This window comes from Nomascus leucogenys, unplaced genomic scaffold (assembly GCF_006542625.1).
Source record: "Nomascus leucogenys isolate Asia unplaced genomic scaffold, Asia_NLE_v1 001337F_41132_qpd_obj, whole genome shotgun sequence".
In the NCBI taxonomy this organism is placed as follows: domain Eukaryota; kingdom Metazoa; phylum Chordata; class Mammalia; order Primates; family Hylobatidae; genus Nomascus; species Nomascus leucogenys.
The window spans coordinates 5634-26339 of NW_022097685.1; the positions used below are offsets into that span (position 1 = coordinate 5634).

Sequence of the window (20706 nt, forward strand, 5' to 3'; positions counted from 1 at the left end):
CTTCCCTAACTGGAATCATACAATAGTCTTTTAAAGACCTTAGAATTGTACCATCTAAAACTTTACTATGTGTTTCCTACAAAAAAGAATATCCTCCTAAATACTCCCCATACACCACTGAAATATGTTACTCCATCGACTCCTGACGAATATTTCAAATTGTCAAAAAAATCTAAAAAATGTCTCTGGTCACAAAATAGTCTCCAGTAGAAACCCATTCTCTGCAGACAAATTTGTGCTACCCTGGTCTTACCAGGGACACCTAGGGACACTGAGCTGGTGCTGAGTTACTGAGAAGAGCCAGCTCTGCAGCTGTGCCCAGCCTGCCCCATCCCCTGCTCATTTGCATGTTCCCAGAGCACAACCTCCTGCCCTGAAGATTTATTAATAGGCTGGTCACACTTCATGCAGGAGTCAGACCCAGTCAGGACACAGCATGGACATGAGGGTTCCTGCTCAGCTCCTGGGGCTCCTGCTGCTCTGGCTCCCAGGTAAGGAAGCAGAACACTAGCAGTTTACACAGCCCACTGTGCCGAGTACTGCTTTACTGTTCAGGGAATTCTCCTACAACATAATTAATTGTGTGGGCATTTGCTTTTATGTTTCCAATCTCAGGTTCCAGATGTGACATCCAGATGACCCAGTCTCCATCTTCCTTGTCTGCATCTGTAGGAGACAGAGTCACCATCACTTGTCGGGCGAGTCAAGGCATTAGCAATTATTTAAACTGGTATCAGCAGAAACCAGGGAAAGCTCCTAAACTCCTGATCTATGATGCATCCAGTTTGCAAAGTGGGGTCCCATCAAGGTTCAGCGGCAGTGGATCTGGGACAGAATTCACTCTCACCATCAGCAGCCTGCAGCCTGAAGATTTTGCAACTTATTACTGTCAACAGTATAAGAGTTACCCTCCCACAGTGTTACACACCCGAACATAAACCCCTAGGGAAGCAGATGTGTGAGGCTGGGCTGCCCCAGCTGCTCCTCCTGATGCCTCCATCAGCTGAGAGTGTTCCTCAGATGCAGCTACACTCTGACGGTGTTGGTAGACGGGGACGTGAAGTCACCTCTGCACTCTAATTCTTTTCTCTTTCTCAGCCCCAACTACACAGACATAGCAATGCCTCTACTAATTTAATACAGACAGAGATCATGACACCTGAGGAGTTTAGTTTATGGCTTCAGTTCGACTTTATACAACAGAGAAGAAGCCACTATAGATATTCTAAGTAGGAATTGTCTTAATACAGAGAATTAAAGTAAACTACTGTCGTCTAAATAAAATGTAGAAATGAATCTCTAAATTTGATGTTTTATTTACATAGAAATATTTCCCAAATGGGGCATACAGGAAAACTCAGTGGTCTTCAATATGTCACAAGAACAAAGAGAAAGTTAGCGTTTCATGAAAAATGGAAAATATTACCTATGGCTCTTTGAGAAAGTTCATTGGCACTAGGAAGGGTTTGGAGCGGCAAGCTCCGACTGATAAGCAGTGGTGGACAAAGTGAATCCTAGAATTATATCAAGTTATCTCAGAAGTTGTGGATAAATTTGATTTCAGGTTACAATAAGCCAAAGCAGTGAAGGTTGCAGAGAATTTTGTTACTGAAATACCAGGGATTCAGTGTACATCCTGCAGCTCACCACACAGAAAGCCAATCACTAAGACAACAAGCATTACCAAGGAAAAGGTTTAATCAGGTGCTATAACTGAGGAGATGGGACACCATTCTCAAATGTATCTCCCTGACCAACAAAAATTAGGTGTTTATATAGCAGGGAAGAAATGTGGGAAAACAGGAATTATGGAAGGTTAAGGGCGATAATTTGGTCAACAGGAAGCAGGAGGTCAGTTAGACAATCATAATGGGTGAAGGCTCTGATGTCTCACTGTCCCAATTCAGTGACATGTAAATTTCAACTCCTTGACAGTATCTGGGAGGCCTGATGGTTGGTTTACTGAAAAAAGAACTCAGGTAAGACATGACTATCTTGAGTTTTAAGATTGGGGAAGTCAATTTCTATGTTTATTCAAAAAACCATGAACATTAGTTCCGTGGGATAATAGGGTCTATTTCACTTGCATTCTAGAAACAATTTTTTTCACCCTGAGTGCCCTTCTCCTCTGGTTTCTTGGCTCTGTTGGGTATGACAGAATGACCCAATTCCTATGATTAATGTTCACACTACAACCTTTCAAAGCCAAGGATATAGTATTCAGGAAAGTTGATATTAGAAGCAGGATTCTCTGGTGCTCCCTCAGGCATCCACCCCTGAAGTAAGGGTTTTCTAACCATGTGGTCCTCAGTCCTGTCTGGAAGCTTAAGTCTGGGATTGCTGAAGTTCTCAGCTTCCTAGAGCATCTTTGCAGGTGTTACTCCAGTTCTCACCTTTGTCTCTGTGCCTGTCTTAGGTACCAATGGATAATATTGAGTCTTCATTTTCTCACTTTGAAATCTCATGGGGGACCTCTTATTGGGCAACTCTATAAGATACGAGAGGTAAAGAGGGATATTTACATAAGTTAAAATGATTTTTCCCCCAAAAGCCCATTTAAGAAAATTATATTTAAAGCCACATGTTGAAAATACATGCAGCTTTGTTTCCTTATTAATGCAAACTTTCATTTGCAAATATTTTCAGGATTGTAAAGGTTGAAAACATAACTATTTGGCCATGGAATGATCAAACACCTCTGTAGTTAAGTGGAGTAAACATTTTCTTGACAATTTGTACTCATTGAAATAAACGAATATATTTAAAATGTGTGAAGCTATGTTAGAAATTATTGGACTTAAATTGAACTGTGCAGTTTGGTTTGGGAGGTTGATCACTACTGTGACCTGTCACAAGAATCTTGTGTCATGTGTAGTCACTGCTGTTCAGCCTTGTCATAAAACAATTGATATCTACAGGCTGAATACAAGCTCAGTGCCATGCAGAGGAACCACTCAGCAGAGCCCTTCCTTGATCAGCCAGATGATTGTGAACATGAGCAATCATTAATCATTAATGCCTAAAAGCTTCCTGGTACAGTATTTGCACCTCTACCTATATAAACATATGTATTTGTTCTTAAATTGGTGGTATAAATGTGAATATTTAGTAATCAAACTATTAAGAGAAAAAGACAAAATTAAAACTAATTAGTATTTCAATGAAAAATTAAAATTTACCTTATTTATGGAAAAATGTGCATATATATTTAAGATACATAGAAGTAAATATATATTTATTTGATAAAATGTTGGCTACATATATATAGTATTCATATTTAAGTACATTTATTCTATTACATATGTAATATATACATGTTTATAAAATATTTTCTAAATTATAAACATTTAAATAATTATTGTTACATTCCACAAAAAAATGGTATTCTGGACAACATATAGTTCATACTTTTGCTACAGAAAATGTCTTTGTAGCCTTTATTTTTAAAACTCTACCAAATGGTTGTCCTTACCTAAAATATTTTTCCAATCCAGTAGAGCTCCAAGGGTAGGACTAGAGCAAATTTTGACTAATGTTAAATATTAACCATTGCATCCTACGAAAGTCTCCATTATGTTCATGCCCACAATGATGATCTGCCAAAGAGAGTTCTCACAACAATGGATGCTGGATGGAGTCACATCAGTGTCATTGTCATGGAAACCCTGGAAATGTAAAAATCGTAACAATGGGTAAACTGCAAGGCCTACATCTGATGATCACACTGCGAAGAGAACAGCAATTTAATAATATTGATTGTTGGTATTGACAGATCATCAGGCCTTAAAAGAAATGCAACAGGATGATTTCAGACAAAGTCATTCTGTGAGAGCTATGACTAGACATTTCAAAATGAGCCATAATCGAGAAAAAAGGCTTTCCAAGTGAATATTAATCAAAATGCCATTAATGAGCAGGGGCTTTTAATAAGTCTCGCTCTGTCGCCCAGACTGGAGTGCAGTGGCGCTATCTCGGCTCACTGCAAGCTCCGCCTCCTGGGTTCATGCCATTCTCCTGCCTCAGCCTCTCCGAATAGCTGGGACTACAGGCGCCTGCCACCACGCCTGGCTAATCTTTTTGTATTTTTAGTACAGACAGGGTTTCACAGTGGCCTCGATCTCCCGACCTCGTAATCTGCCCGCGTCGGCCTCCCAAAGTGCTGGGATTACAAGCGTGAGCCACCGCGTCCGGCCGGGATGGCATCTTTTGACTGACACTGAACATGGACATTCTGCCCAATGGGACAAACTACATGCAATGATAGTAGCCATGCAGGCTGCCCCTAACACTGTATCTTGCTCCGTTTCCACCAAATCATGGGCCATTGCCAACAACCCAGCCATCTCATCAGGAAAATAGAAACTGAGTGACTGAACTATTAAAGGATCCCCCGTGTAGGGAAAAGGACTATAGCAATAGCTTGCTTCCTGGACAGATAACTATATGTCACTCAATTAGATGCTGGGGCTACCACAGCGACCCTGGAGAGAAATTTATGTCATGTTTTTGGATACCCCATGAGACTTCACTCTGACCAAGAAACAACCTCACTGCCTAATCAACATGAAAATGGGCACATTCTCGTGGAACATAATGCTTGTTCCATGTAATTACCAACACCCAACACTGCCTGCTGTACCTGGATAAACACCTCAGGTATCCTAGAAATACAAGTAGAGGTGATCCTGATGCAGGCTCAATGGCGGCAGACAATAGGGCATCTGAAAGATCCCCCTTTCACCTCTTTAGCATCTTATTTTCTTGATGATGGGATCCTAGACTAGGTCACTGCTTTGGGGGGGTCTTATCCTCCTGCCAGTGGTAGTAGCTTTCCTTGGACCAATGAAATGTACTCTCACTATGGCTTACTAATCTGCATTGAGATTGTGTAAGTCAAGTGCTTCAGCAATCTGAAAAGGTACACCCCCACCTTCAGTTCAGGGGAAGTTGGTGGGCATATGAAATATGCTAACTTTGCTAAGGAGGATGTCTAGGTGGTGTGGTAACTGCAAGACAGTTCTCCAATGACCCTGGACTGACTTAGTTCTCTCCACTTGCTTGCTTATTTTAAGAGTTCTCAAAAATAATTGTAGAATGTGCTGGAATTGTAAAATCCTGCGATAGAAAGGAACTGACCAGAACAACCTATCTGTGATCTATACCAGTTTCCCATCGAATGGAATGTCCTTTAGCACTTTAGCCCTGTGTGTCTTGTTACCCCAGAATATAAAACCCAGAGTGGCTGCTTTTCCGGGTTCCTGTGCTGTGGTAGAAGGGGGATACACACAGTCTACTCCATCAGTTCCACATAACTTCCCTATGCCTTGGGGGACAGACCCATAAGTCCAAGACTTTTGTGTTCCCTTGCTGCTCATCTGTAAATAATAAACTCACTTCATGTAACTTGCTGTGGGGGTGTTCTCTTCCCCACACTCAAGTACGTTGGTAATCGGTGCACAGCGAAGCTGTTTCAAAGATGTCACTGACATAGAGACAGAACTGGAATGCAGGTTGCTGGGGGTAGTGATAGAGGAAATGGGGGAAGTATTATTTAAGGAGTGTAGATATTAATTTTTATAAGATGAAAAGAATTCTGGAGACAGTATCAGTAATAACAGCAGAACATGTGAATATGCTTAATGCCACTGCACAGCACTTTTAAATATGGTTAAGATAGACAATTTTGTGTTCTCTGTATTTTCTATAGTTAAATAATTAACATCTTTATTATAGTACTGTTAGCTCAGAAGACATTGCTTTATTTTGTAATTTTCTTAGCAAATGTTCATAAATACTCACTTTGTGATGACATTGTTCATAAATGGTGTGTGTGTGTATGTGTGTTTCTGTTTTTTAGACATGAGGTCCCCTGTGTTGCCCAGGCTGGCATCAAATTCTTGGACTTACGTGATCCTTCCTCCTTGGTCTCTCAATGTGCTGAGATAACAGGTGTGAGCCCGAGCACCTGGCCATAAGAAACAATTTATAAGACATTTCATAGGGGACTTCTTCAAAATGTCTACTTCATTGCAGCCACCTCCAAAGCCAATCTCCTAAGCCATGTTTCTGTACACAAGTGCGCTTCTCCCTCTGTGATGTCACATCCCCTCAGCATGAAGTCACACAGACATATAAGGAGAACAGGGCAAGGAGTCAACCCAACTTTATGAGTGGAAATCACTGGGAAGATCTGGCATTAATAGGGTTTAGGTGCTGCAGCTCTTCTCCACTAGCAAACACCCTCTGATTTCTCTTCCTGGATTGTTTTCTTAAAGGTTTCCTAATATTTAATGCAAAAGCTGAGATTAGAAACTGTTTATCCCGAGTCTAGTTGAATCCTATTTCACTCAAAATGTTAACAGTCCCTTTAGATGTCCTGTTAGAGACATCCTGTAGAGAAGTTGCTTTCTGCCACCTCCATTTACACCCTTCACCTTAGAAACTCTAAGAAAATAGAGAACTTCTTTCTCTCAGGGTCTATGGATCATTCTAAGGGAAATATTCAGATCAGTTTCGCTTGGGTCACACACCCAACTTTGGCAGATGGTGTTTTCCAAAGATGGCCACACCAACATATTTACTCCATTGCGTAGGTTCTTCCTGCTGTGTGACTGACACACTTCCCACTAAGAGCGGAATGGACTTATGTTCCTTCCCCTTGAATCTGGGTGGGGGCTGTGATGGCCCCATGCAACCATACTACAGAAATGGTATGTAGTTCTTGAAGCTCTTGAAGGGCACAAAAAGGAGACAGTTTATGTCTGGCACACACACTCTTTCTCTTGAGATAGTCGTCTTAGATCCCAGCCTCCATGTTCTGAGGAAGCCCAGGCCACCTGCAGAGGCAACATGTGGGTGCCCCAGTCAACAGGCAGCAGGTGGGTGGGTTGAATGGGCTTTCACATGATTTCAGCCCCTGTCCCTCCACCTTCAAAGTCTTCCAGCTGTGGCACCAGGCATTGTGTAGTCGAGACAAGCCACCCTGCTCTGCCCTGTTTGAATTCCTGACTCACAGTACCCATGAGCAATAATAAATCATTTATGTTTTAGTTCACAAAATTTTTAGTAACTTCTTATGCAGCAGTAGACAAGTAATATCCCCACGGAGCAAAGGAACAAGTGTGTTACTGAAGAAGAGAGATGTGAAAGGTTGCTAGGTAGACAACATGGACAGACACCGCAATCTACTACCAGTTGTCCCAGGATATGTTAATTTCCCATGAATGTCGCTAAGAGAAAATCTTAGATTTTATAAAAATTGGAGCCAGAGTCATTATTATCAACAGTAAATAAAAAAAGGTGCTGATTTTACTACCTAATTCCATTTGCTACATCCACCGTTTATTATTGTTCAGGAAATATAAGTGCATTTTCTCAGATTCATTGTTTAGGCATGATTTTCAATTTAGCAAGAATTAAAAAATGATATTCAGAAGTATTACCAAAAAAAAGTTTTAGGCATAGATTGAATTTCAGATACTAAGCTTAGGAGGGTCTGAACTTGAAAGCTGCTTTCAGAAAGAGGTTTTATGGTGGTCTTTAAGAAAAGACCATCCATGGAGGTGGGGTGGCAGGTCATTTTCAAGACTTGTTTCCTAGCTAGCTTTTCCTCTACCTGCTGCCATTCTGAGCAATCCAGTAAGCACCTTCATTTGTCTGCTGAACATCATGATGAATTTGCATAACACCAGACTGAACCTGAATTCCTCACTAGCAAAACAATGTTTTCTGGAAGTTTCCAGAGGATAATGTTTAATTTGTTTATTTTTAAAAGATGGTCAACCAAAGTATATTCTCAAAGTTTATTCTATTTAATGATTTTCATAGACGTCTGATAAAATTTCCTTTATATACACCCATATTTGAAAGTTCAAAACACAGAAGGGGAAGCTGTAAATTAAGCAGGATTTAAAATATGCTCTTTCTCACAGGAAAAAAGTTTACTTTGCAGTCAATTTAAATGACAGCTACCAGAGAAACCAGAGACTGAGTTTCAGGATTGGGAGCTGAGATATGAAATAATAACACTGCCTGTGTGCCTGTGTAAGGACTCATCTACAGAGAAGAAATTAAAGAGCAGACATTGGACTGTTGTGTCTCTGAGAAAGGCAAGCTTTGGGGAAGAGAAAAAAGGTTAAGCTTCCTGGCCCTCAGCTTTATGGTTGCATGGTGGCCACAGAATTGAATGCATTTTCTGCCTCCATTTCCTTTCAAACACAGAGGTTACCAGTGAAGGAGAATGCATTTTACTCTGTGCGTCTCTGAAGTTAAATTCCTCATCTAAATCCACATGAAAACCTAAGAGACACAGCCCATTTCATAAGTTAGCAGGATTGAATTCTGCTTTCTGAAGTTGTAGTGAGAGTGTTCAATTAAGTGAATCTTGGTGAGTTTTTCAAAACATTTTAAAAGACTAGATATTTTTTATTGTGGTAACATTTACATTAAGTAAAATTGACCATTTTAACCAACTTTATATGTATATTTCATTGGCAGTAAATACATTCACATTGTTGTGTAACCATCCCTACCATCCACCTCCAGAACTCTTTCATTTTCCAAAGCTGAAGCTCCTTACCCATTAGGTGATAACTGCTCATTCCCCCTCCCATCCCCCAGCCCCTTTCTACTTTCTGTTTCTATGAATTTGATTCCTCTAGGCACCTCATATAAGTGGAGTCGTACAGTATTTGTCTTTTTGTGACTGGCTTATTTCACTTAGCATAGTGTCTTCAATGTTTGTTCTTCTTATAGCACCTGTCAGAATTTCCTTTTTAAGGCTAAATAATATTTTATTCTACATGTATTCCATATTGGTGAATTCTTTTAAATGGGCTAAACTGCACTCTCCAACAATAGTTATCAGGACAGTCTTTCTCTACTGTCTTTTCAACGTTAAACTTTTGTTTAAAAATGACATTTTTCTTCTTTATCACTTTTATCATTGTATCATTATATTTGGCTTATCTTTCCTCTCTACCTCCCTTCTTTCCTTTCTCCTTTTCTGTCTTCCTTCCTCTTATCTCAGTCTCTCCTTTGTGATAGCAGGTGCTACATACTGCGGATGTCCTTACTATATACCCACCTCTTCTGCCAAATTATCAGTTTCTCCAGGTCAGGAACCAAATCTTACCTTATGAGAGGCCCTGAATAAAGCCAAGTAAATGCTCAGTAGAGGAGAGCTGAGTTTAACTGAGTGGACTATTATATTAAATAGAGGCAAAAGAATGATCCCATTCACAAATTTCTCAAAATCAGCTAAGGCAAGCACAGACCCATGTCTATTTGTGTGTTTATTTTTTATTGCTGCCATCACAAATTTTCACAAACTTTATGGCTTAGAACACTACAAACGTATCATCTTATAGTTCTATGGATAGAAGTTCAGTTCAGGTCTCACTGGACTAAAATCAGTGTCACCAGGCTGCACTCCCTTCTGGAGACTCTAGGGGAGAATCCCATTCCCTGCTCATCCACGCGTCAGCAGAATTCAGTTCCATGTTGCCATAGGACTGATGTCTCCAAGTCCTTGCTAATTTGTCACCTGGGGCAGACCTTAAGCCCAAGAGGCTTCTCTTGGTTCTTGCACATAGCTCCCCACATCTTAGAACCAGCAACAGGCACCAAATCCTTCTCCTGCTGCCATCTCCCTGACCCTTCTTGTATTGTTGCATGTCTATCACTGAAGCCTGGAAAGGTTCTGCACTTTTAAGGACAGATGTGATTAGACTGGGCTCACTTAAGAAACCCACCTGAAGGTCCATAACCTTAATCATGTCAGCAAAGTCTCTTTTGCCATATGCACAGGTTCCAGGGATAGGGGATAGGTGTTTAAGGGGGTCATCGTCCTGCCTACCACAATCTGCTGGCATCTACTCCAGATCTCCTAGTTACTGTCTTCCAATCGTTTTCTCCCTAGGGCCCTGCCCGCTGGCCAACTCATTCACCATTCTTTAGGGATCCATGCATAATCTAACCTCAAGCTATTTCTTCTTCTACATAAAATGGATGATAAGTTGGATTGCTCATTGGGATGACTTCCTTTCACCAATGTCTTTCCAGGCCACCCCTGCGTGAACTAAGCCCAGTGTTTTTCTTTCTCCATTATCCGGTCATAAAGAATCCCACATGTGGCCACAGGTGCGAGCTGAGGTACAGGTCCTGGTGCAAGAGTAATGGGTGAAATAGGAGTCTGGACTACCTACCGAGACAGCTTGCTACCTGTGCTCAATCTTCGTTGTATAATAACACTTCCATTTTGTGATGGATTGCTGCTGGACTTCCTCAATTGTACGACTTGGTGGGCTGGATATATGGTCCAAGCACTTCATCCTGGAACCTCTACAGAGCGCTCTCCTACTCTGAGCTTACTTTTACCTTGAAGTCTTTGTTTGTCACCCACTGTATAGGTTCAAGCAGTATTCCCAGGTGGGGAATATTCTGCCTCCAGAATCTGAAGTGGCCTATTAGGTGCTGTACTTCCTTCTTCATGGTTGGAGGTGCAGGAAGCAAAAATTTTTCCTTTATTTTGGAGGGGATGTTCCAGCTTGCCTCAGACTAATGGGCACCTAAAATTTTTACTGATGATGTGACACTCCTTGAGTCTTCGACGTGTTTAGCTCACATTTTCTGTAGTGCATGTGTCTTAAAGGCCTCCAATCAACTAGCGACTTTGTGTTCATCTGATCTGATTAATATGATGTTCTCAAAAGAGTAGAACAATGTGAGCTTCTGTGGGATGTCCAGGTCTCTTCAGACTATATTTTAACAGATAATAGAAGAGTTCACATAGACCTTGGGCAAAACAATGAACAGATACCATTGTACATTTCAAATGAATGTGAAATATCTAATCTTTCCTGGTAGAAATAGAAAAGAATGCATCTGCCAGCTTCATGGCCCCACCCCATGAGGCTGAGGCCATGTTAATCTGCTCTCACTGTCACAGCAGCTGCAAGTGGGGCTACCACTTAGCTGAGTTTACAACAGTCCACTATCGATATTCTCCTGTGTCTGTCTGGTTTTTGCAAGGTGCAGATCAGCGTATTAAATGGAGATATGATGACCACCACCTCTTCCAGGATGAATATAAAGGTGACCGGGGGAGACTGTACTGATTTGGGAATTATCTTTGATAATACAGGACTAAGTAGCCTGGAGAGGGCCCCAGGAGATGGTATAAGCTAGGATGACTCCTATAAGGATGGTAGAGGAAATAGTCTAGCCAAATGAGGTGCAAAGACCAGAAATTATCATAGCATACAGTGGAAGGGAAATTAAAACATCTAGAGAAAGCAGCATGGTAGAGTAGCTATGCTATGTAAAGCTGGAAAGCCCAATTATATTGTAACTTAACCCTATTTATTGGTGTAGTAGCAAGGAGGAGAGTAGCACAGATTCTGAGGCAAGGAGGGTGTATGTTGTCTTACGGGAGAAGGGCCTCTGCATCTTCTTCAAGTAAGGTTGGCATGTTATTCCTTAGTAGGGAGGGATGGGCCACTTTTGCAGGCTCAGAAGGTTAAGAGAAATCTGGGAAGTAAATATTTTGGGGGCATCAATCTAGATTTCCCTGTCTCGTGTGTCCAAGTGCCGTTCTTTCCCAACCAGGGCCCTAAGCTTGGAATAGTCCACTGCCATAGTTGGGAGTTTAACTTTCCCTTGAACTCAAATACTATGTCAAATAATTCTTGGGGCTACTTCTCAGCTTCCTCAGCCCTCCCGTTGTAGGAGATGATACCTCTGTGTATGCTACCAAGAAAAGTCTCTCTGGCCTTCACTCCTAGCTTATAATTGCCAGTTAATCACTCTGAGCTTCTTCTTATTTTTTTCCAGATCATCAGTTGAACTTACTGAGAGCCAGCTCCATTGTCCTTATAGTTTCCCTCATACTTCTCAAACACCTGATATGTTGCACCACCTAATGAATTCCCTCACACCACTGTGTCAATCATTGGTTGAAAATTTGAACAACTGCATTGCTACCTAGTGCCAGGGCTTTCTGTTGCTCACCTACTGCTAGCAATGAGGTCCTCTTTGCCAGGTGTTTGTTAGACGATTTGGTTCCAAAATCCCATCTCAGTGTTTGCTTTCTCAAACCACTCCTGGTACCAACTGTCACAATTTGGGCTCCCTAGGAGGCATACTCTGGAATGGAAATTGTTGTGCAGAAAATGTCTTAGGGAATGCACCTTGAGATCAACATTTGTGAAAAGAATGGAAATAAGATTGGGTAGAGGAAGAAGTTAGCTGTGATATACTCTGAATGGAGGACTTAGCTAATTCTAAAACTGGAATGACTTTTCAGAGTTGTTCTGAATTGAGGGCAAGGGACTGGCCTTTATAATTCCAAGTTGATCAGTCACTGATTATGGACTATCTGATGAAGGAGGTGTAACCTTGGACAAGGCTGCTGTAATCAGTTACAGCAGTGTAACTGATTGCAGGAGGCTGACCCTGAGGGCTTTGCCTGCAGCGCTCCCAGTGGCTGGGAGAGTAAGTCCTGTATTCCTGAAGACAAAGTGATACATTGCAGTGTCTATCATGCAATCTTAAAACCTTATTACAAATCAGAGCACTTTAACCCATCTTGACAAAACAGCCTATTTCAAGCTAAAAGTGATTATCCAAGTCATCAACAAAAGTATTGAATAAGACAAAGATCTCTCTATTCCTACTCCCACCTACCCCTTGTCTAGTACTATTACTCAGTGCATTTTTGTTGACTAGTAAATAAAGCACTTTAAGGAAATGCCCAAATTCTAGCCCTAAAGTTACAAATGGAGGAGCTTTCAATGAAGAAAAAAATGACCCCATCTGCTCTTTCATTATTTGGAATAGCCTTTGAATAAAATGTATGTAAATACACTTAAATAGCCTTTATTGAATGCCTACTCTACGTTAGAAATTGTTTTATTTATTATTACTTTATGTGTTGAAACTATAGCAAATGGAATTTATTATTTCTATCTTAAATATACTAAAATATGTTGAAATGTACCAAGTAATGGGTTGTGTTTATGTTTCAGTTAATTATAACATGTGATTTTATTTATGTAGATTCTAATTTAATATTTCAGGTTGTTGCTACCTGAATAGAATGACACTAAATTATGTATTTTTTTAAAGTCTAGAAAAATGATGATGATGATACACATTTACCTAGAAAGTGTGTGAATGCCTAGCCACAATGTCCATCCCTTGGAGTTTTCCAATTCTGTAAAAGGAATGCATTACTTCTGCCCCAGGGGTATGTGGGGCTTGAAGCTAACATCCATTTCCCAGAGGCCTAACTTACGGGCAAAAGTGACTTTTGTCAGACCTGCTATAGAGAAGGGTCCAAAAGTGGACCAAAAATCTGTATGGAGCCATCTGAGCTCTACCATGTGTTGCTGTGGGATCATGGCCATGTTACTTGAACTTGGGGCCTTTGTTTATTTATCTATGAAATGGAGACAGAAATACTACCTCTTAGGGGTTTTTGTGAGAACTGAATGGGAAAACTGTATGTGAAGCATGCAATAATTGGCAGATATTTTTATTGCTCTTTCTATTATTAGCTGGCATTACTAGAAGTGTCTACAGGAATGAATTCTCTTCTAGTAAACCAGCCCGTCTCTGTGTCTTCATTTCCTCTTCCATAAAATGTGGATAATAATGGTATCAATTCTGTTGGCTCTTATGAGGATTAAATTGATTAACATATGTAAACCCCTTAGAAAAGTGGTGAGCACACAGTAAGCCCACTAAAAATGTTCTTGTGCTTTCAATTTAAACTAAATTTCTTTGACCAAATTACAAAGATATAACTACTTTTTCTCCAAAGGGAGATATGATGTAGTCAAAGTATTGTATCATCTTTTCTCACTCCTTGGTCACAGATTCCACTCCTTATAAGGCCTTTCCTGACTAATCGGAAGAGACCAGGTAAGCTGGTTCTGCAGAAAAATCACAATGCATGGCTAATGAGTAGTGAAGGCTGGAGCCAATGTGGCCTTGGGCAAATCATGCTCTGGGCCTTGGTTTTCCCAGCTTTCTGATGGGAATAACATCTCTACCCTGGGCACCTCCCTGGATGGTTTACAGATCATATAGGAGACTGTGTCTCCTTGCATATGGCATAATTAGTGTGCATGAAGAAGGCTTGGCTCCGCTCAGTCTGCATCAATGACCCTCAGGCTTCTCCTCCTTGACTGTTGCATTGGATGTGCATGAAGTAGCTATTTGGGGTGCTCTTGGGGTCCACTAAAGGTGATAGCTTCTGGAGGATAGTGTTCAAGCCACCTAATCTAACACACAAATACTTAAGAATATACCATTGAAGGATGATTAAGCACTTAACATAAAACCGTTGGACACTAAAGCTTAATGATGCAAAGGATGTTTGAAATTGTGTCTGTAATGGGCTAAATTGTGTCTCCTCCCCAGATTCATATGTTGAAGTCCTGATCCCCAATACTTCAGAATGTTACTGTATTTGGAAATAGGGCTTTTAAAGAGGTAATTGGGTCAAAATGAGGTCATCACAGTGGGCCCTGATCCAGTATGACTGGTGTCCTTATAAGAAAAGGAAATGTGGGCACAGATGCACAGAGGGAAGAAAATGTGAGCACACAGGGAGCAGATGGCCACGAACAAGCCAAGAAATGTGAAGAATTCCCAGCAACACCAGAAGCTGGAAGAGACCGGGAAGAATCTTCCCCTTAATGTCTTCAAAGAGAGAGCATGGCCCTGTTGATTTTAGACTTCTAGCCTCCAGAACTGTGAAAGAATAAATACCTGTTGTGAAAGTCACCTAGGTTGTGGTACTTGGTATGGCAGCCCCAGTAGGCTAATGCGGTGGCCCAATATGTGTCTTCCAAGAAGCTCTAAGTCTGTGGAGGAGAGTCTGTTAAGTCAAGGGAGGAGGAACTGGGGAAGAGGAACTTAGGAGGAGGAGGCAGGCTTCACTCTCGTCTTCTTTAACCAGCATAAGTCTTTTTAGCAGTGCTGTATATTGAACTTCCAGGAAGAGCATTCTATCTACTAAAGATGTGTAGTGAAAAAGCAGCAGTGGAAAACTACTGCTTCTGTGTAACTGAGCCCGTCGATGCTCTGCCTTAGGTTAGGAATCTCCCCATTTTCCTCTCACAGGCCCCCTGTGTTCTTTTACGCACAATAGCCTGTACCTGGGGCTTTGGCTGAGGTGGTCCCCAAAAAGGCCCCAGAGCCTGCTTTGTCCGCACTTAGAGAACTGAAACAGGCAGTAGTCCTCAATCAGTGACTGACCTACACAAGGGTATAAATACCCCCAGCTCTCTTGCCGCTCATCAGGACAACTTTGGTGAGAACTGCACTGTCTCCAGAGCCTCCCTATGGGACTTAGCGTGACACCTCACCCTTGATTGGCCTCCTATCCTTCCTTTTCCTTCTCCCTTGTGGATTCTACCTGGGAACACTTCCTAACAAATCACCTCTGTGTGGTGTTTCTCAGCCTCTGCACTGTTGACATGTTGGTGGGATAATCCTTTGTTGTGGGGAGCTGCCCTGTGCATGGTAGGATGTTTAGCAGCATTCCTGGGCTTTACCCATTAGATGCCAGTATCACCTCCCTTCCTCGCCCATGGTCATGACAATCAAAAACGTCTTCCGACAAGGCCCAATTTTGGCCCTGGGAACCAAAATTTCCCCATTCAAGAACCACTGCTTGAGTATTACAAATGTAGATCCTTAAGTTCTGGGAGGTGATAAAGTAGAAGACCTGGGATTAGAAGCTAAACTTCTTGATTCCCTGGCCACTGGCTATTTTTTTATTTTTTAGTTTTTACTACACTTGTGTTTCCCAAACTTGTCAGATCATAAGACTTATGTAAATGCCTCTAAATACAGAGCCCCAGATGCCCCTCCTAAAGAATCTAATTCAGTAGGCCCGGTGGGGGGCACCTGGTCTGCAAGCCTCAGTGGTTCTCTTGATTAGGCAAGCTTGGGAAACTACACTAAAATCCCGATTCTCAGATTATACTTTGGAAAGGACTCATTGTGTGAATGGTGTGGGGAAGGGAAGAGGGAGGGCAGTGAGGGAGTAGATATATTAAATATAAATATGTTTCTATAAAATGTAAATTTCTGGGCTTCATATTCTGAGATCTTGATAGTCTTAATAAAATTCCCAAGTTTTTCTGATACAAGTGGTCTGAAACAAATTGTTATATTACTTTTCATTAAATTACGTTCTTTTGTTAATGTACATGCAAAGTAGTGCCCTGTATCTATAGATACTTACTAAACACTTTTCCCCTCAGCTGACATCAAGATTTCTAATGAATGCATTTATAATACTCTATACTTCTCCTTTTTAGTACTTAATAATTTGTGTAATGTTGGTCTTCTTCAGTAACATATGCTGTAACTCAAGGCCTATCTCAGCCTTTATCTGGTTATATTCCTTAAGCCTAGAACTCTATCTGCACGGAGTGAGTGTTCAATAAATGTTGCTGAGTAAATGACATCAGATATGAGGTAAACAGAATAATGACTCCCTCCCTGAAGATGTTTACATCTGAATCCCCACGAATTTGAATATGCTCAATAGGAGTATGCTATATTACATAGCAAGGGAGAATTAATGTTGCAGATGAAATTAAGGTCATTAATCTGCTGACCTTAATATAAGGGAATTCTCCTAGAATATGTACTGGTGGACTTTATAATGACAAAGGTCCGTTGAAGTGGAAGAGGGAAGAAGAGGAGGTGAGAGCCAAAGAGAGATTTGAAGATGCTATGCCACCAACTTTGGAGATGGAGGAAGGACCCACAAGCCAAGGAATGAAGGTAGTTTCTAAAAGGTGGAAAAGACAAGGAAATGGATTCTCCACTAGAGCCTCCAGGAAGAACACAGCCTCAGAGACACCTTGATTTTAGCTGAGGGAAACCAATTTAAGACTTCTGACATCTAGAACTATGAGAGAATACATTTGTGTTAAGCCTTTAAATTTGTAGTAATTCGTTTCAGCAGCAATAGGAAGCTAATATAGATGGTAATGGAAACAATAGCTGACCTTTACCGCTATCCTTCCATCAGAGGCTTAGAAAGGCTTATGTGGCCCATGGCACACCATTAGCAAGTGTGGAGTTGGGCTGCAAACCTCTCAGATCCACACTCGGCCACACCAGTGCTATTGAATGTGGGCTGCACAGATTGTTCCTGATCCATGTTGAAATAAATGCTGATATTGAGACTACATGTTGAGAAATGTCTCATGGTAATTCTTTTCTTTTTTCCCATGTTCATTCTGATTTTGAAAGATAATTTTATATCTGTTAATCTACCAATTTTAAAATGGGGCTTCTTTTATATGTCATTTTTATTTCTTTTTTTAAAGTAATTCATTCTTATTATATTATATAAGAATCTTGGTCCACATGAATTGGAAGAAAAAAACAAACAAACTGGTTCCTAATCACAGACTCTTGGAGAAGCTCTGCACAGACCATGATGTCAAGATTTGGGGTTGTGATGGGTCCTTGCCACTGGCTTTACTAATTCCCCCAAGTGGGCAGAAGTGAAGTCCCAATCCACAGTTGCTCAGGGCCTTCCTGTGGATGGGATGGGGGCAGAGGGCAGCCTGGTCCTAGGAGCCTTCTCCCCCCTGAAGACACAGCTTTCCTAGTTCCGCTTCCCAGTCACACTCCAAAGCCTCATCATTCCCACCTTCTCCCCGTTCTTTCAATAAAGGATACTTAAGGTTTATATTAAATTTTTCTTCTCTTCGGTCAATTTTTTTTCTATGAGAGTGCATGCCCCCCACATATTTCACATGGCCTGCATTTTTATGAATCCAAGAATAAACGCATTTTTGGCTAACAGCTAAGACGTATTTTTAGACTCATGGAGCTGTATTTTTGTCTTCTGGAGAACATAATTTGAAGCAGATGCAGTGGCATGTGGCACTCTTTAACTCTGCTCCCAGTTTCAGATGTCCGCCGGCAAACTGCATCCCTTCAAAAATATGTTAACACTTTAATTAAAACTGATCATCTCTCAATCTAGCGGGCTGAGCCATCCCGAGAACAATGACTGAGATCTTGCCTATTTATTCAAACTGCTTCAGGTCAGCTGTGTTGACCTTTGCTCTGCCTGGGACAGGGGCTTTTGCAATAGAGATGTTTGTTTAGCATGCGCATGTGAATCACTGTCATTTCCTACCATTCCCAGTTCCATGATGGAGCAAGACCACATCCCAGGGGAGCTTGTATGATAGAAAGAGAAAGAACCCTACTAACCTATTCCACATATGGAATCTTCTACTTGTCAACAGTTAGATTTGGAAGCAACTTCTGTCATCATCTATTTCAACATCCTTATTCTAGAGCTATGCTCAATGATACCATTTGAGTCTAATTCTGTTTTGGACTTTTATTGCCTGAGTAGGTGTCGAAGAAGTTTTTTTGAACAAGTGAGTGAGTGAATGATGAATAAATTGAGACCCAGAGAAGATAAATCTCTTGTCCAAGATAACAGAATTCAGAACATAACAGATTCATTTCCAAGCAGTCCAGAAAGACTGCTTTCAGTACCAGTACAGAACTCCTAGAATTGTTCTGGTATGAGTCCAGACTCACCGTTGGTTTTCTCCCAGATAGCTGAGGCTTAAACCTTAAAACGTCTAGGCTGGGTTTAACCTGCTCTGCCAGCAGGGATTCTATGCATTTTAAATCAAGAAGTTCCAGATCACAGCAGAAGAGAAAAGTTTCATATGGGCAGAATGGCAGAGCCTGTGTGAGCATTGTGAATCATTTCACCACAGGAAGTAAAAGCTAGGTGGTGGAGGGCTGGTCACGGAAAACGCTCCAAGGCGAGAGTTATTTCAACTCTGCTGTGATTGGAGCTAGGCTAGCGTACTTACTCTTTCACAATAAAATAAAGAATAAAGTTAAGACCAATTTTAAAAAAGTCTTGCAAGTGTTGCAGATTTGAGTACCTATTAGGATCAAAATTAAAGAGATGCCAATGGTGGCTAAACCCAAGCTTTCCTTTCTCTAACAATCATTTAGAGCTTAGGAAGAACTCCAGGCAGACTAAATGGAATGTAATTGAGATGTTGGCCTGTCAATATCTAACTGGGAAAATGACAGGCCTGGAAAGGTGATCATCAGTTTCACCAGGTAGATGGTAGATACGATGTTCACATCACATTCATGCTAAACAGAATATGATATGAACAGAATGTGAACAGAAGCTGTGATGTGGCACCAAGAGGCCCGCCACTGTCCAAGGAACTGCACTGGCCAGCAGGTGACCTGCCTTCTCAGAGCATTGTTTTCTTCATATGCAAAGTGATGATGACAATATTTCCCTCAAAGAATTGTTATGACTAGGATTAGTAACTGTGTAGATATACATTAATAATCATGGCTAAAATTGTTCTAGCACTTACTACCTGCTAAGATGCTGTCCTGATTTTTTTTAAATATAACTTATCTCAGAAGCAACTGTGGACAAATTACTTATCCTTCTGGCCTCTCTTTATTCCTACTTTATTAAAAACAAGGCCTTGGAAATTAATACTTTATCTTCATCAGAGAGTTGTTATGAAAATTAAATAAGTTAATCTGTGAACATGTTTTCTCAAGTGCATGGTCCATGTTAAATATTCAATGAATGTTAGCTATTATGATCCATTATATTATACTGCCCAGAGATAATTAAAAGTATAAAATTAGACTTCCAATGAATATTACGTGCATGAGGAGGGGAAAGAAGAGGCTGTGTTGACTGTGGGACATTTCACAGAAACAGATGTGTTGGTGACCTCTTAGTGTGTCCCATCATGTACACTTTCCCTGCTTCTCCCTTTTCCCTGCTCTGTGTCCAGGAAGGTTACCTGCATGGGCTATATCAAGAGGCTCCCTTTCCCTCTGTCCTCCTCTGTGCTTAGCGGATGCAGAGCCTGAGCAAAGAGGAAAGGAGGAAGGAGGGTGGAGTCAAGGCACTTATTCCCCTGCTTCTCCACTATAGGGCTCCTGCATGGTGGTTGATGCAGTTAGTATGGCTAATGGTTATTACGATTTGGTGATTGAAGGTGGCTTCAAGTTTGGGCATCTGGAAAATAGTGGCAAATCCAGGGTGTATTGCTTTGGGAAAAAAGATAGTAGATGACAAAATATTTCAGGACAATGGGAGCCTGGAGCTAGATATGAAGGACTACCACTTGGGACTGAAAGAGATCGTGGCAAACAAATGTTTATTTAAAAGTTTACCCAAATAGCTAAAAATCTTCAAATTTTCCAGACATACAATTTTTTTTCCTTTTTTTCTTTTTTCTTTCTTTCTTTTTTTTTTTTTTTTGAGACAGAGTCACACTCTGTCACCCAGGCTGGAGTGCAGTGGCATGATCTTGGCTCACTGGGCTCACTGCAACCTCTGCCTCCCAGATTCAAGCAATTCTCGTGCCTCAGCCTCGCGAGTAGCTGGGACTATAGGTGCACACCACCATGCTCTGCCAATTTCCCTCTCACAATTTTACCTTCCCGATAGAAATACTTCTATACTCATTTTTCGAGCATTTGTGTACACATGCCGTCACCTTCCTTTACCTGTAGTTTTGCAAGAATTTCTTAGTTTAGCAACTACGATTCAGTTCTTTAACAAATAAGTTCTTCAAAATCACACAACCCATTTCTCATAGTTTCCTTGAAAAAATAAAAAGATATAAAACAAAATAAGATAAA

The 20706-nt window shown here is 41.0% G+C and overlaps 1 gene segment (V, D, J or C); it reads left to right on the forward strand.

Annotated features, from left to right (window-relative positions):
• The first annotated feature begins 412 nt into the window (after positions 1-412).
• LOC100586349 lies at positions 413-938 on the forward strand. The segment is given in 2 exon segments: positions 413-491; positions 616-938. Coding segments are annotated over 2 exon segments (378 nt in total).
• The last annotated feature ends 19768 nt before the right edge of the window (positions 939-20706 follow it).